The sequence below is a fragment of the Zootermopsis nevadensis genome, unplaced genomic scaffold (assembly GCF_977971745.1).
Source record: "Zootermopsis nevadensis isolate Lab colony 2312 unplaced genomic scaffold, Znev_1.0 Znev_ptg000011l, whole genome shotgun sequence".
Taxonomy (NCBI): Eukaryota; Metazoa; Arthropoda; class Insecta; order Blattodea; family Termopsidae; genus Zootermopsis; species Zootermopsis nevadensis.
The window spans coordinates 17,803,417-17,817,188 of NW_028259143.1; the positions used below are offsets into that span (position 1 = coordinate 17,803,417).

The 13,772-nt window shown below is 43.6% G+C and overlaps 1 protein-coding gene across 4 annotated transcripts in view; it reads right to left on the reverse strand.

Annotated features, from left to right (window-relative positions):
- Positions 1 to 13,772, reverse strand: part of LOC110831512 (puratrophin-1) — a 370,795-nt gene that overhangs the window by 111,467 nt on the left and 245,556 nt on the right. For all 4 annotated transcript variants that reach the window (XM_087347486.1, XM_087347487.1, XM_022067614.2 and 1 more), the window contains 3 exons: positions 13,641 to 13,757; positions 13,214 to 13,455; positions 7,855 to 7,993 (listed from right to left, as the gene is read on the reverse strand). In XM_087347486.1, the coding sequence (XP_087203612.1) occupies positions 7,855 to 7,993; positions 13,214 to 13,455; positions 13,641 to 13,757 (498 nt within the window). The remainder of the gene's footprint in view (positions 1 to 7,854; positions 7,994 to 13,213; positions 13,456 to 13,640; positions 13,758 to 13,772) is intronic.

The following is a 13,772-nucleotide window of genomic DNA, read 5'->3' on the forward strand; positions in this document are numbered from 1 at the left end:
TCGGGTAGTGACGTCGAGGTTGATTCTGGTGCGCTGTTCATCACAAGCGAACCAAAAGTTCACTTCCGCGTTCGTAAGACCCGCCACTGGATTAATTAAAAATGTTTTCAATTTAAAAGCGTGATCCTGTATGGAGACATTAATCCTCTTACCACTGAAGAACTTATCACATCTTTCGACACGCCCCACAGGCGATCAAAAGGCGGAAAGTAACCCAACTTGTCGGACAAACATTAGAAAGGTGATGAGAAGCCGACTGGCTGTACAGCATCTTCGAACAGAACGTTCGTTTGCGAAGTAACAATAGTGAATGATATTGCAGCTCACGACAATAACCCTTGAATTAGGCTACTACCAACACTTCATTTGTATAATGATCAAGTTTCTATTTAACATTAACTAGGTACGCACCTTCCAGACCTTTCAACAAACAAATAATAAACGAAACAGTTTTTAAAAAAAATATTTCTGTACCCTAGAGGTTATCAGAACACAATAACTACTTTCAAAATGATTGTCTGCTATTAACGACTTTTTTCGGGCTCGCTAGAGAGAAATGCAATCCCTCCACAACAATATAAATAACAATAGCCTAACACGACGACTACTCTCGACAACTTGATCCTTTAATGCCCAGCGGTAACTATATGCACCACAGTCGGTAATCAGTTAATTAGTAAATTGCATTTCATATTTATCGGTCTGAAATGGTTCCCACTGTAAAAAGTTACATTTCCTTAAACAGCAAAACAAATCTGGCCTCTGTAACACAAATGTGTTTTCTTTGAGGTACGGATTAATTATTCGTATTCACAAGACCTTGCGATTCAAGGGGTTACGTTAACGTAAACGCTTTCGGACTTCGCATAAATAAGGATGATAAAATCACTCTCCATGAGATATCGCATTGGAGAACAAAGCTGGAGCTACTGTAATACAAATACCAGTGACATGGCGAAACACAAGGCACAGACATCGACAGGATCTCATATTTATTATTTATTTAGTGTTCTGTCTGACGACAGGTCCATATGAACAGGATCCTTCCATCCTTTTCTCGGACTGGGACCTGTTCATATACGTTCTTGGCAGATGATCCAGAAGTGGTTTGCCATTGCCTTCTTCTGTGTGTGAATGGAGTAATTGTTGGGATGCCACGGAGGAAAACTCCGTGTTGCCTAGACCACGGCCTTGCCCAACACAAGTTATAAATTCGAACCCGAGACCCCAGGATTACAAGGCCAGCGTTCTAAGCGCTAGACCACCGTGGCGGTCATAACTACAAGTTCACTAGATTTCTCATATCGACGACGCTTTAGAGCAGGTGCTCTGGTCTGCATAGACGTCTATAAGGTACCAAAGTCCCTAATAATTCCACAGTGTGACTGCAATTACACTCGAAATTCGTTACGATAATATCGAGCACGAACTCCGATCCACGTAGCAAATAAAAGTAAACAAAGGAGGTGCTTTGTGCTCAGAAGGTCTCGGGTTCGATTATTTTCGTGGCTATTCTCATTGTCTCAAGGCAAATGCTGAGATAGTGCCCAAAAGTAGACAATAAACTTGCACATCCTTCGCAATCCATCACACACGATCATAAAAATTCAGTTGATAACGTGTCGTTAAATACATAAAAAAAATCTCAATACGTTCGGTTATGGGTAGCAGACGCTTTATTCCAGAAATGCATTAACACTTGGTGAAAGTTCGTGGGTTAGGCTTGAACTACCTCAAAACAATAATCTATGGATTGAAAAGTGGTCAAAATTTCTCTTTAGTCTATTTCAAAAAGGCAGATGGTAATTTACGGACAATATATCATCATGATTCATCGCGGTTCGTGTTATGAGTCAACTGGACATCTTACAGACTTTCTCCAGCGGTAAATTAAAAAATAATACTTTACAAATCCCCCATTTAATTACAGCATTACGAAGTCACGTGTTCCATTACTGTTCCTTCTCCAACTTTGAGAGTTCACAGCAGATCGTATCATGTCTGAAGAATTCAATCGCTTCAAGATGTTTCAATGCCAACTGCTGCCCCAGTCTTAATACACAGGACAATGCGGCGGTCAATTGTCAATGGATTATCGATCTGAATGGAATGGAGCAGAGATCACGCGGAGTACAACTCCAAATCATTCATGGACACTTCCAATGTCCTTGCTAAAGTAAGTCTCAATTACAAGTCGAATCGACTTAGTTTTCCTCGATGTCAAAAAAACGGGTTAGGATTCATTTTGGAACAATCTAAACCTTCTCGTCATCATTTGTACCAAACGAAACACAGAGCTACCGAATTCGAAGTCACAGATGTGAGAGACACTTCTCTGAATGCAAATTAACATGGACCTGCTTACACACGTAACCGCGAAGTCAGTTTCGTGTCTAAAACACGATGATATCCACAACATTCGACAATTCTGGGCTCTGACAACACAGCTGATTCATGTCTACGAGTTTCGTAACATTCTTCGGGGAAAAACGACTTTAATTAACATAAACTCACTGTCTGTTGTTTAATTTTAGTGCTTTAGAGAGCTGAAGGCCTAAATACACGTTTTTCTAGATATTATGTCTGCAAGTGACCCCTGAATTAATGAAAGTATATTCCTAACTGTGCTCCCAACACCCACCAACGACCACGTATACGTAATTTTCGTCACCCACAAAGCGCTCCCGTTTGACAACAATCCCGGACTAAATTCTACACTTCCCGTCCAGTTATACGCTTACAATACAGAGCTAGTCTAAATGATGTTCCCGATTTGAAAGACAAGCTACTCACGTTTAATGCGGGATACCAAGGTCCGTGCTGCCTCTGACGGTGGATTTATGCGGGCTGCGTGTGAAACTTGCACGGACCCACTCCACTGTTTCCTCGCTTACTGACGAGCGGCCGGGTTGACTTACTCTTACAGATGCAGGCCGTTTTCTTAAATTCGGAATACCACTTACGAATTGTATGCCCACTGGGTGGATCTGCCGCAAACTTGGTTCGGAAATGCCGTTGCACACTAATAACAGACCGGTGAACGTGGAAATCCAAGACACAAAGGCTCCCCTGTCTTCGATGGCAGCCATTTTCTCTCATGTCGCCCCTGGCGGCGAACAGTGTTACTACGCGGCCGCGAAGTATACCAACATAAACTTGCGAGAGTTTCTCTTTCCATCGGTACCAATTTTGTGCATCTGAATTTCATTAGACGTAACATGAAATTAACCTTCAGGGCTGTATACTGACAGACATTGATGACTACTGTTGTAGTAAATTCAAAAAATTAAAAAATCCATCGTCATGAGACGGGCAGAAGTCTGTACGTTCTTGGCCACAGAACTTCATGACCGTCTTGCGCATGCGCAAATCCTGTGCTGCAACCTTGTTTACCAAATAAACACGTGTCCAGTGAAACGTAAGCCAATTTCAAGAGACTGAAGACGATTGTCCGATTCTCAAGTGTGACTTAGCAGCGGCCATTTTAATTTATGGAGTACATTTAAGGGAAAGGGACACAAATCGCATTTCTAATGAAAACTCAAACGTAATACGTAACACGAAGAATAACAGAAACGAGCGGCCGTCATTTGAGGTGGCATTCGACACTTCGAATGAACGACGCTGGGCGTCGCAGAGCGCTGAGAGAAGTTTCTTTATCCTAGGGAAAACTCTCCTGTGCAGGTCTGGATACAACAGCGAGAAAAATGCTGCTAATCATTGTGCTGAGGTATTCCGGTTTATTGCAGTCATCGCTACAAAGAGATGGGCAGGACGTGTAGCACGTATCAGAAATTCATTCAAAATTTCGTCCGAGAAACACCTTGAAAGATACAGACGAAAGTGGGAGGATTCGATAGAAATGGATTTAAATTAAATAAGGTGTGGACCAGATCCATCTAACTCACGGCAGAGGTCAGTGACCTTGTGAATACGGTGATGAACCACGATATCCGCAAGAGGTGGGGAATTTTAAGACCATCTGAGCGATCATAGGCTGCACTAGAAGAATGTTTCTCCGTAAAATTAGGACCTGTTAAGAGGCTGTTCCCCAACTTTTTGGCATCGTGAGAAACTTTGATGGTAGGGACTGAGTAAGACCAGGAGAGAGACGCGACCGTGGTGTCACTCCTGCAGGCTAGAAGTGCAATGCCGCTGTTTAACACAATTTACAGTATCACCCGGAAGGAATACAATCTAGACACTTAAGCAGATGATTAATACGATACAAATTGGTGTTAATGCGAGTCTGTTGTCAAGTAATCGACACTCCTGCTGCACTAATGAGCTGCACATTGTTCGCAGGGTGAGGGCGTGGCTTTAATCTCTTTTTTGTTATTAATTACGTGATGTTGCAATTCTCCGGGCTATCCTGAACTTGAATCGTGTTCCTCCTCCGAGACCAGTCGCCAGACATGGTTGTGGGTGTCGCTACTAATTATTAAGATCATTATTTAAATCAGGCCATCACGAAGTGAGCAGCATATGGAATGGACATGCCTACTTCGGGCTTTTACCGCGGCACTGATGTACTCGTAACACCAGAGGTCACGTGATGGACGTGCATTGGGGCAGAGCCATGTTCTGAGAGGAAGTTGGACTAATGAAATCGCGTTGTAAAATCAATTTTACAGACCTGCATTCAAGACAAGTGCTTGAACAAAGTGTTAAAGAATGCACGGTCGTTGCCTTCCTCGAATGAAGAAAAAATATGCAAAAATCAATGTGTAACTCGTCGGTAATTATATCGAAAAATAATGCAAATTTCATTACTGCAGACCTCAAAATAAAACGGATTTCCTCCGACAAAATATCTCCACACAAACCACAAAGACCATTCACCATCTACAAACATCTATTACCGCGTTCAGAATAACTCGCCGCCAGATCTAATCTTGGCCCAGTTTAATCCACTCCACTCCTTCGTATTATAGCATCTGGGAATCTGGTGTCACTGCGTTTAGCATGATGTGGCTTCCGTGAACACGTTTTCACACCTAATTCACTCACCGCTCTGATGATGGAGGCAGTGCACACCTCCGAAACGTCAGTATTTTCTACCACATTACACGGCGCGGCGTCACACTGGACCTGTGTCTCAGTCATACAAAGAGTTTTGTTTTCAGCGCAACCGTGGGAGAACCGTGAGTCATTACCGTCGAGTTTGCGCTGAAATATGAACTCCCTGTAGTCCTGCGTCCACATACGATTCGCGACATTCCGATCACAAGAGCAGATACGTGGAAGGCCCGGCTACTTTGACGTGTGTTATGAGTCTCGATTTATTCCTTTGTTCTGTAACAACTCAATCCGAAGTCGTAATATTCTTCCCGTGACTCTGCTTAGGGCACAATAGTTGCAGCAATATATCAGAAGAACCACAATATCATTTAATGTCATTAGACGTAATGAAAAGTTGCCTTCGCGCCGAGATACAGACTGAAAAGAGGTTACGATAACGACTTTCTTAACGAACTTCTCATTCTCAAGATGCATCAGCCTCTGAAGCTCCATTCATCTGATCTCGAACGCCATCCTATTTACTTTCAATGCAAGTTGCACCGAGGTTACGAATACGCGGAAGTTCACCTCCAACCCTCCATACGTCTTCACGGTGAGGTGCTTAATTAAACAGCATCTGACAACGTCTCAATACCGAGGTGATTTAATCATGGCTGTTTTTTGTTCAGACTTAAGTTACTTTTAAGTTAATGGCCTGTGTAAGACTGGCCGAACCCAGACGCAGACTTGTAACTTATCGGGACGCGGTCTATTCCTTTAAAAAAACATGTAAAACCTTTATTATTTATTTATTTATTTAGTGTTCTGTCTGACGACAGGTCCATATGAACAGGATCCTTCCATCCTTTTCTCGGACTGGGACCTGTTCATATACGTTCTTGGCAGATGATCCAGAAGTGGTTTGCCATTGCCTTCTTCTGTGTGTGAATGGAGTAATTGTTGGGATGCCACGGAGGAAAACTCCGTGTTGCCTAGACCACGGCCTTGCCCAACATAAGTTATAAATTCGGGCACCGCCGGGAATCGAACCCGAGACCCCCAGGATTACAAGGCCAGCGTTCTAACCGCTAGACCACCGTACTGATTCAAAAGTATAAATTTGTTAGCTAAACCAAGCGCGTATAATAAAGTGTAATCGGACGTAGTTGAATACGACGGTAACTGAGAAGGTTGTTATGATTAACTGGACCACCTGATGAGAAGGCACTGCTTTTCAGCTCACAACCTCTCTGAGGACGACCCAGTTATGTCCGCGCCAGGGTACACAGGGGAAAAATATCTGAGACTGACTTCAGTTGAGTATTGCTGGTTTGTAAATAAGAGAATTCTGACAGAAAAGCTGCTTATGAATCCTTACACAGCCCACGGCATGATACTGAAACGTAAGAACACTGTCCTGAGTGTAAGAACCGTGGCTTTTGAGTACGGACTAAACTTTGGATGAAGTCTCATGGTGGGATGTGATGCCGTGGTTCCGACCTCAACTTTGAATATTACACCAAGTTTTAGAAACGATACTCCGGCGACAGACGCGTGGGTATTGGGTGATTTACACTTTGGGGGGGGGGGGGGGGTGTTGTTAGGTTTGTGAGTTTGACATCAGTTGACTTTCAAATGTTAATGTTTCGGTCTCAAGACGTGCTGGCAGTCCTGAAGAACTGCTGAGCTCGGTTGCACTTAACAGCAATCCAATTACGCTCCACAGTTTCAGGCAAAATATTCTTTGAGAAGCTGACAGTCACTCAGACAGTCAATTCCTCGCCATTTACAGACAGAAGGGTTCACAAAAATCCGTCACAGGTCACAATCCTGAACAAGACGAATCCGATCCACACCCCATTTGTGTAAAATTCGTTTCGATACTATCCCCCGACGAGTGTCCTGATCTTCTGAGAGATCTGTTCCTCTCAGACTTTCCAGTCAGAATTTCAAACGCACTTCTCACTTCTCCGCATGTCCTAAATGCCCCGCCCCCTGTGGACGGATAATCGTGAACTCCAAGGTCGCAAGATTTGGTTCCAGTGCCAGTGAACATAAAAGAGCTTCGTTAAGAGAGAATTTTGTAACTCAAGTGGCGCCCTCCTGCGTGCTACGTACGACGTCAGCTCCGGTGGAAAAACACAGCGCTGTTGCCAGCAGAAATGATCGCCGGACGACCCACTGGCAACGCGACTGGAAAACACGTGTCGGCCAATAATTTTGCGAGGACAGCGCCGAGCGCTGATTAAAGGGATAATTAAATCGCGACTCCGCCACAGTTGTTTATGAAGTAACGTCATTTGCATTATTAGTGCTACGTGATACAACTTCGGAACAAGTGAACATCTCGGGCTGAATTCTGCACTTGGAAATACATAAACACGTGACAGAATTAAAACATTTCACGGTGCTACGGTCAGGTACAGCGATGTAGCGCGCCATCTTAGTTATAAAACACCTAAGAACACAGAGGTCCCTGTCGCCCTCAAGATTTTATGTCGTTCTGTATTTCAAATGAATCGACAGACATGGATTTGATGTGCAACATTCTCTGCTACGTCAGCGTTGACTTAGGCGTTACATATATACAGGGTGATTCAAAAATGTTAGGGCACAAACTGAAGGAGCGTATAGAGGGACTCAGAGAGAACAACTTTCGAATAGGAATCCGTGTCCTCCGAAGTTATCCTGAGCCATTGAAGTTAGGAAAGTCTGATAACATTTCGCTGAAATAATTTGGTTTGTAAGATTGCTAATGTAATCCTTGAACATTAATAAAAAAAACAAAATTAAGCTAGTAGGAGAACAGCAAAGTACGATTACGCTGAGTTAACGTGGTGGCGGAGTACTCACCTGCGTCGCCTCGTCTTCCAGAGCGCGCACCCTGGCCAAGTCTCGCAGCCGCTCCCGGCGTCCTTCCGCCAACTGCTCCAGTCGACGCGCGGCGCGGTCCACCTCAACGAACAGACGCCGCGCCCTCTCAGCAGACAGCCTAAAAGTGACAACAGCCTTTGTTCAGCGAACGCTACTCGGGCGATCGGTATACAGTCACACCAATACCTGATGATGGCAGCACAAACAGGCTCCGAAACACTAAAATCGCTCCATACTGACAAGGTTGATTGTTCGACAAAGCTTTCTTTCGCCCTGAGGGTAACTCCCCACAACATCAAGGGGGGAAAAAACATGTTTGAAACTATCATTCTGGTAAATTAGTAATGTTTGTGAGCGGAAATTCTGAATGAGGTTAGGGTTTCTATGGTGGTGAAAACACGGACTGTCGTGTTTGTTGTGATGCAGATGGGCGTTTCATGGGAAAGAATCGCCTCCAGCTTAATTTCTACACTGAAGATGGAAGTCATATGTTGGTTTAAAATGCTGAAAATAACCTACAAAATTCCATGTTATCACAACCCAAAAATCCACAATCCGCGTCCCCAAAACGATTTCACTGATATGCCCAAATCTATTCCCTGAACAGTCCTTAAAACAGTCCGTAACAACCACATGCCACGTCTTCGTAATCTAGAGCACGGGTTCTCAAAAGTTTTGCCTCGTAAACCTGATGAGTTTTTTAAAAAAAGTCTGGCAACCTACACAAAAGAAAATTTTACGATAAACAGCGTACGTTTTTATTGCAGACAGAAAATAAACTATATAGTACAGCCCGGTTATATTGATTTTAGATGCGAAAGTACGTTAACAAATACCACGCTCCATAAAGGTCAATTAGTTTAATTACTCCTGCATGTACGTACTTAAATGAAGATTTATTGTGCACAAAGGGGTATTGGTGCCACAGTTTGAGAACCCCTGATCCACACTACATATTCAAGGAACGTCGAAGTCGACTGCATCGCATTCGGGGCGTCTCCGGTAGAAATCTAAACCCCGGAGACCGACTGTCCTGGGGTTTTCCGTGCTTCCCCTCAGCACTTCCATGTACGTGACGGAAGTCAGTACCTTACATTACGTCATGTCTAATGATTATTCGTAACAATTTAATTAATAATCGTCCTACATTCAACGCTATGTAATGCGGGATACTCAAAGAATCGTTAAATAAGATAAGAATATGAAGATTTCTGTCTTCTGGGTTATTGCGCTGTGTAGTCTGGTCGATGTTAACCAACGTTTCAGAGGTCATACTGCCTCCGTCTGATGACGGAGGCAGTATGACCTCTGAAACGTTGGTTAACATCGACCAGACTACACAGCGCAATAACCCAGAAGACAGAAATCTTCATATTCACCGCTGTGAGAACCTCAAGTCTTACAAGATAAGAATAAACAAATATATATTCATTATCATGGGTTATTAAACGTAAAATAGCGCGCACAGTTGGTGCAACATACTTAAATATCCCTAGACTCTATAAGTTTTTAAAGACGAATGTACTGAAAAGTCTGGGCGCCGTGCAAAAGAGCCAATGAACCAATTTCGTACGAGATGTGACGAACAAATCCCTTTGATTATATTCGTTGTTACATAGGCCACTTATTCAGAATCGCAAGCTCCTCACTGCCCCACGGTTTACGTCTTGACATCGGCTGGACACATACGAGCCCAAACGTCATTTCAGAATCGAATAGTGCCTGCCAACACCCACCTGCTGGGTAATCTCCTGACCTACTTTCAGTTACATGACACTCCATGAAGCACACGCTATGGTAAGCTGATAGTCGTTCAACTGGTTAAGACAGCAATTCACTTCGTCTCTCTTTCATCCAAACATTCTCGTCTCTCCGTTCTCAAATATATCCTTAATGTTTGTTCTTTCATCGATGTCTAAGGTCAAATTTCGCACCCACCCACAAAACAAGGGATAATTGTTAAAATTTCGTCAGCTTGTTTATCAGTGTTTCCGTTTTTAGATAGTAAGACGGGAAAAAAAATGTCTCCACACGTCCCGTACAAATATTTGCGGTCCAAATAACTGCAACTCGGATTCCCACTACAGCGTCTCTTAGCCGCCGGAAACCGCACAGAAGCCCAGACGTCCTCTTATCAAGCTACAGCCTCGTATTTCATCTGGGCGGGGGCGGGGGGGGACAATGGCTACTTTGTTAGTGTAGAATCCACTATCAGCAGCGCACACAGCCTGCATGTGAGAACATTCAGCAGATTCAAACTGTGGTCTGCGGGCACACGAGCGGATTTCAACATTCGACATTTAAAATTGGGCGTAACTTTTTTTTATGAGAAAGAATCTTCCTGAACGAAAGATTCACTGCACTTTGAGCTGAACTGATACAACAAGATTTTGGTTTAAGAACGCGATAGTTTTAGAAACTTTGCTTACATCAGGCGTACCAACATGCTCATTACGGAGTCCTGAAAGTACCGTTGTTCTAGAAGAATTTTGAGATATGGCCAAATTACTGAATTTGTATTCTCCTTTGAACTCATCTGTCACTTATCTTGAAAACCGCGTTTCAGATCTATCGGGCCAACGTTAAACTAGTTGGTTCTGTACAATCTACGTTTACAGCTGCGCCAAGATACGTAGCAACTGTAAACAAAAAGTTCCTCATAAAAATAATCGTATTTATTATTACTTACTTGGCATGAAAGCATTTGTAGTTCTTTCGAAAAAGTTACTTTGCAAAAACCTCGCATGTTTAATTCGCTGGTCTCTATTTATGTAACTCGTCCAAGGAGTCTAATAGATCAAAGCCAACGCAAAGTTGGGGCCCCGCAGATGCTCAAGGCACTTGAAGAACGGGTCGCCTAAGTATTTACGTAGTATATAAAAAGAGGGCGATATTTCAGACCATTCGAACCGGAATAACCCTTTGCGCATTCCTGCATACGAACACATGTTTCTGTGCTACAGTGGCTAAATGTCTGGGCTCAGATTACTTGACGTATCTTCACAAAAGGATATCTTGTATTTCAGACGGAAGGGTTATCAGTCCTTACCTCTTCCTGATATTTACATTTGTCTCCATAAATGTACTTCCGACATACGTACAGAGTGGAGACAGGGCGATAAGAACGAGGAGTGTTCGTCAAAGTTCCTCACACAACTTTTTTTTCCAGTGCGAGACAATTGTCACGCTGTTCTTCCAACCATGAACCGACGGAAGTTCGAAAATGTGCCAAATTTTCAAGTACAGGTAGGCCCCGATTTACGCCGGAGTTACGTTCCGCCTCCTCAGGGTCGTTAGCAGCGTAAATCGAGTTAGAATTATAATGTACTAGCAGACGAGGAGAATGCACCTGACGCCTAGGTACCTACTTCCTGCGCTGTTTTCTCTTCTTATATTTTCTCTTTTCATTATTATTTTAAAACGGCGTTAATGTGAAAACGGCGTAAAATGAGGCGTCGTAAAGCGAGGCCTACCTGTATTTGGAAATTTCGGTAAAAAAAATTACAATTACGTGCATAAATAAGTTGAGATTAAATTCCGGAATGCTTACTATTTCCAACTCAGAATCTTGAAACGTAAAAAATTAAAACGTACAAATCGTTGTTTTGTGTGTAAGTAAAACTTCGTCTGTCATCCTTCGGAAATAACACAGACTGAGAAGAATTCTTAGGGGAAGGAGGCTGTGGGCGGGAGATGAAACCGGATTCGTCTCCATTTAGTGGGTGACAACTGACAAAAGTTTAACATTTCGGGTTTCAGGCCATCCCGAATGGTTGTCGTAACAGCTGTCTGTGTACGATGTGGTCCTGTGGCAGTGGGGTTCAACTTCCCTGCCCCACTACGTCAGAGGATGCGAGTAAAATGACCCACGACATCTGCGGGTAACCGAACCTGCCAGCCTAATTTATTTACGTCTGTGAGAGACGCCGTGATAAATTGGAAGGAAAAGAAATTGCGAAAATAAAAACGAAAAGAGAAACTGGAAATATAACTGGAGCAAATTTGGAAAAGAACACTCCCATCACGACAGACGTGTTTACGTTCTGAATTACATTCGGCAGTCGTCATGGAAACGAGCGTTTACGCGTCACGCCCATAAAGCCGTCTTGACATACGAAATTCTTTATAAATCGAGCGAAAATCGAACATATTAGCGCTGTCCCAGGAGCGTGGACAAAATGTTCAATGGTGGTTACTTAGTTGGTATTTAAATTACGCTAACTTTGTTATGTAAATCAGTAAGATTCGTACAAATTATGCGTGCATAACTTCTTCAGGGGGACACAGATTTATATTCAAGGCAAGTTTGTATGGAGTGGATACTTAAAAATACTATAAAAATACGCAAACAAACACAGCATTCCCTTAAGTAATGCGGGATGTGTAACCAAATTAAAGCTAATAAAATTTCGTATGAATAGAAGTTGAGTTTGTGACGGTTCAATATCTACGAAAAGAATCAAGAGTTAATACAATCAGAAGTCTACTTAGTCATCTAAGTTGCCTTTAAATTAACCACGTTTGGCCAAAAATCGTAACAGCCGGACGAAATTAGCGCTGGTTTTCGACCAAAATCTCTCAGGAGCTGTAACTTGCGAACAGACGGACGGACACGACGCAAACAACACATCATGACACAATATAAAACGCTGAATTCGTTGAATATTACGGTTGGTACCATAAAATTCCCTACAACGCGTAAGTGACAGCCCATGTTACCAACCTGGACACGTACTGTCGATTTTAACAGCGGAACTAATACGAAATACCCACGGCGTATCAATTCCGACGTTTCTGCTCACCTGCTGCTTCTACACTTTCAATTCGCGAATGATAGATTTCGGTGTTCGTAATGGCGTGACGCAGGCATCGCGGGCGAACAAGGACCTCCGTTATAAAATGCAATCAAAATCGGTCCAACGGTTCTGGAGTTGAGATATGACACAGCATGAAATCCTATTTTATAGCAGAAAACGTAAAATATTCTTGTCTGGCGCGTTCGCAATGAAAATTTACAAAAAATTGTGCCCATTAGCTCTGCCTGGAGGAAGGACACACACGGGGAAACTTATTGGTTCAGTTTCGAAAGTTCTCGTCGCAAATGCGTCATCAGGGGATGTCAGCAACTACTCAAATATTAGTTGCAACACTTGATAACAAAGACGACAATAAATATTGAACTTCGAAATTTGTAATTCACGGTAGTGACTTCTTTAAAAACGTCAATTCGCTCGTACAAAGCGAGGAAAATCCAGCCACGTGTTCGCCAAGCCACAATCTGAACGCGACGCCTTCCGAAAGCAAGTCTATGAAAGGGCGAAGTTGCGACTGCACTGACCTGACGTCCTCGCTGGCCGGCAGCCACTGGGAACGCTCCTCGAGTCTGGCCAGCGTCGCGTTCCCTTCACGGCGAAGACGCTGAAGCTCGGGGTCAGTGAGGGCCCGGGTCAACGCCCTGTGCTGATGATGAAGCTGACGCCGCGTGACCTGTCTCTGTCCCTCCGTCGACCTCAGCTCAGACATTACGGACACCAGGCGTCGACCGCACGCGTGGCACTGCCCAAGGAACGGCTCCACTTCCTGAAGACCACAGAGGTCAGGTTAGGTTCTGCGATGCGTTTCCAACGCCTACGTGAAACCGCAGGTGACCACTTACCTTCATCCGCTGTCGATAAACACGGTGATCTTTTGGCAGCTGTGCCGTGCCACCGTCTTTATGTAGCAAATGCAACAAATGGCTTAAGAATCGATGCCATTCAACTGACCTTGTAAAACTCAACCCACTCCACTTGATCGTGGGTCGAACGTCCCCCACAATTCACCGGGGTTTGATCTTCTGAGATGTACTGACACAAGTCCCTCTCATCAGTCACGACGTGGACCTGAAAGGACACAGA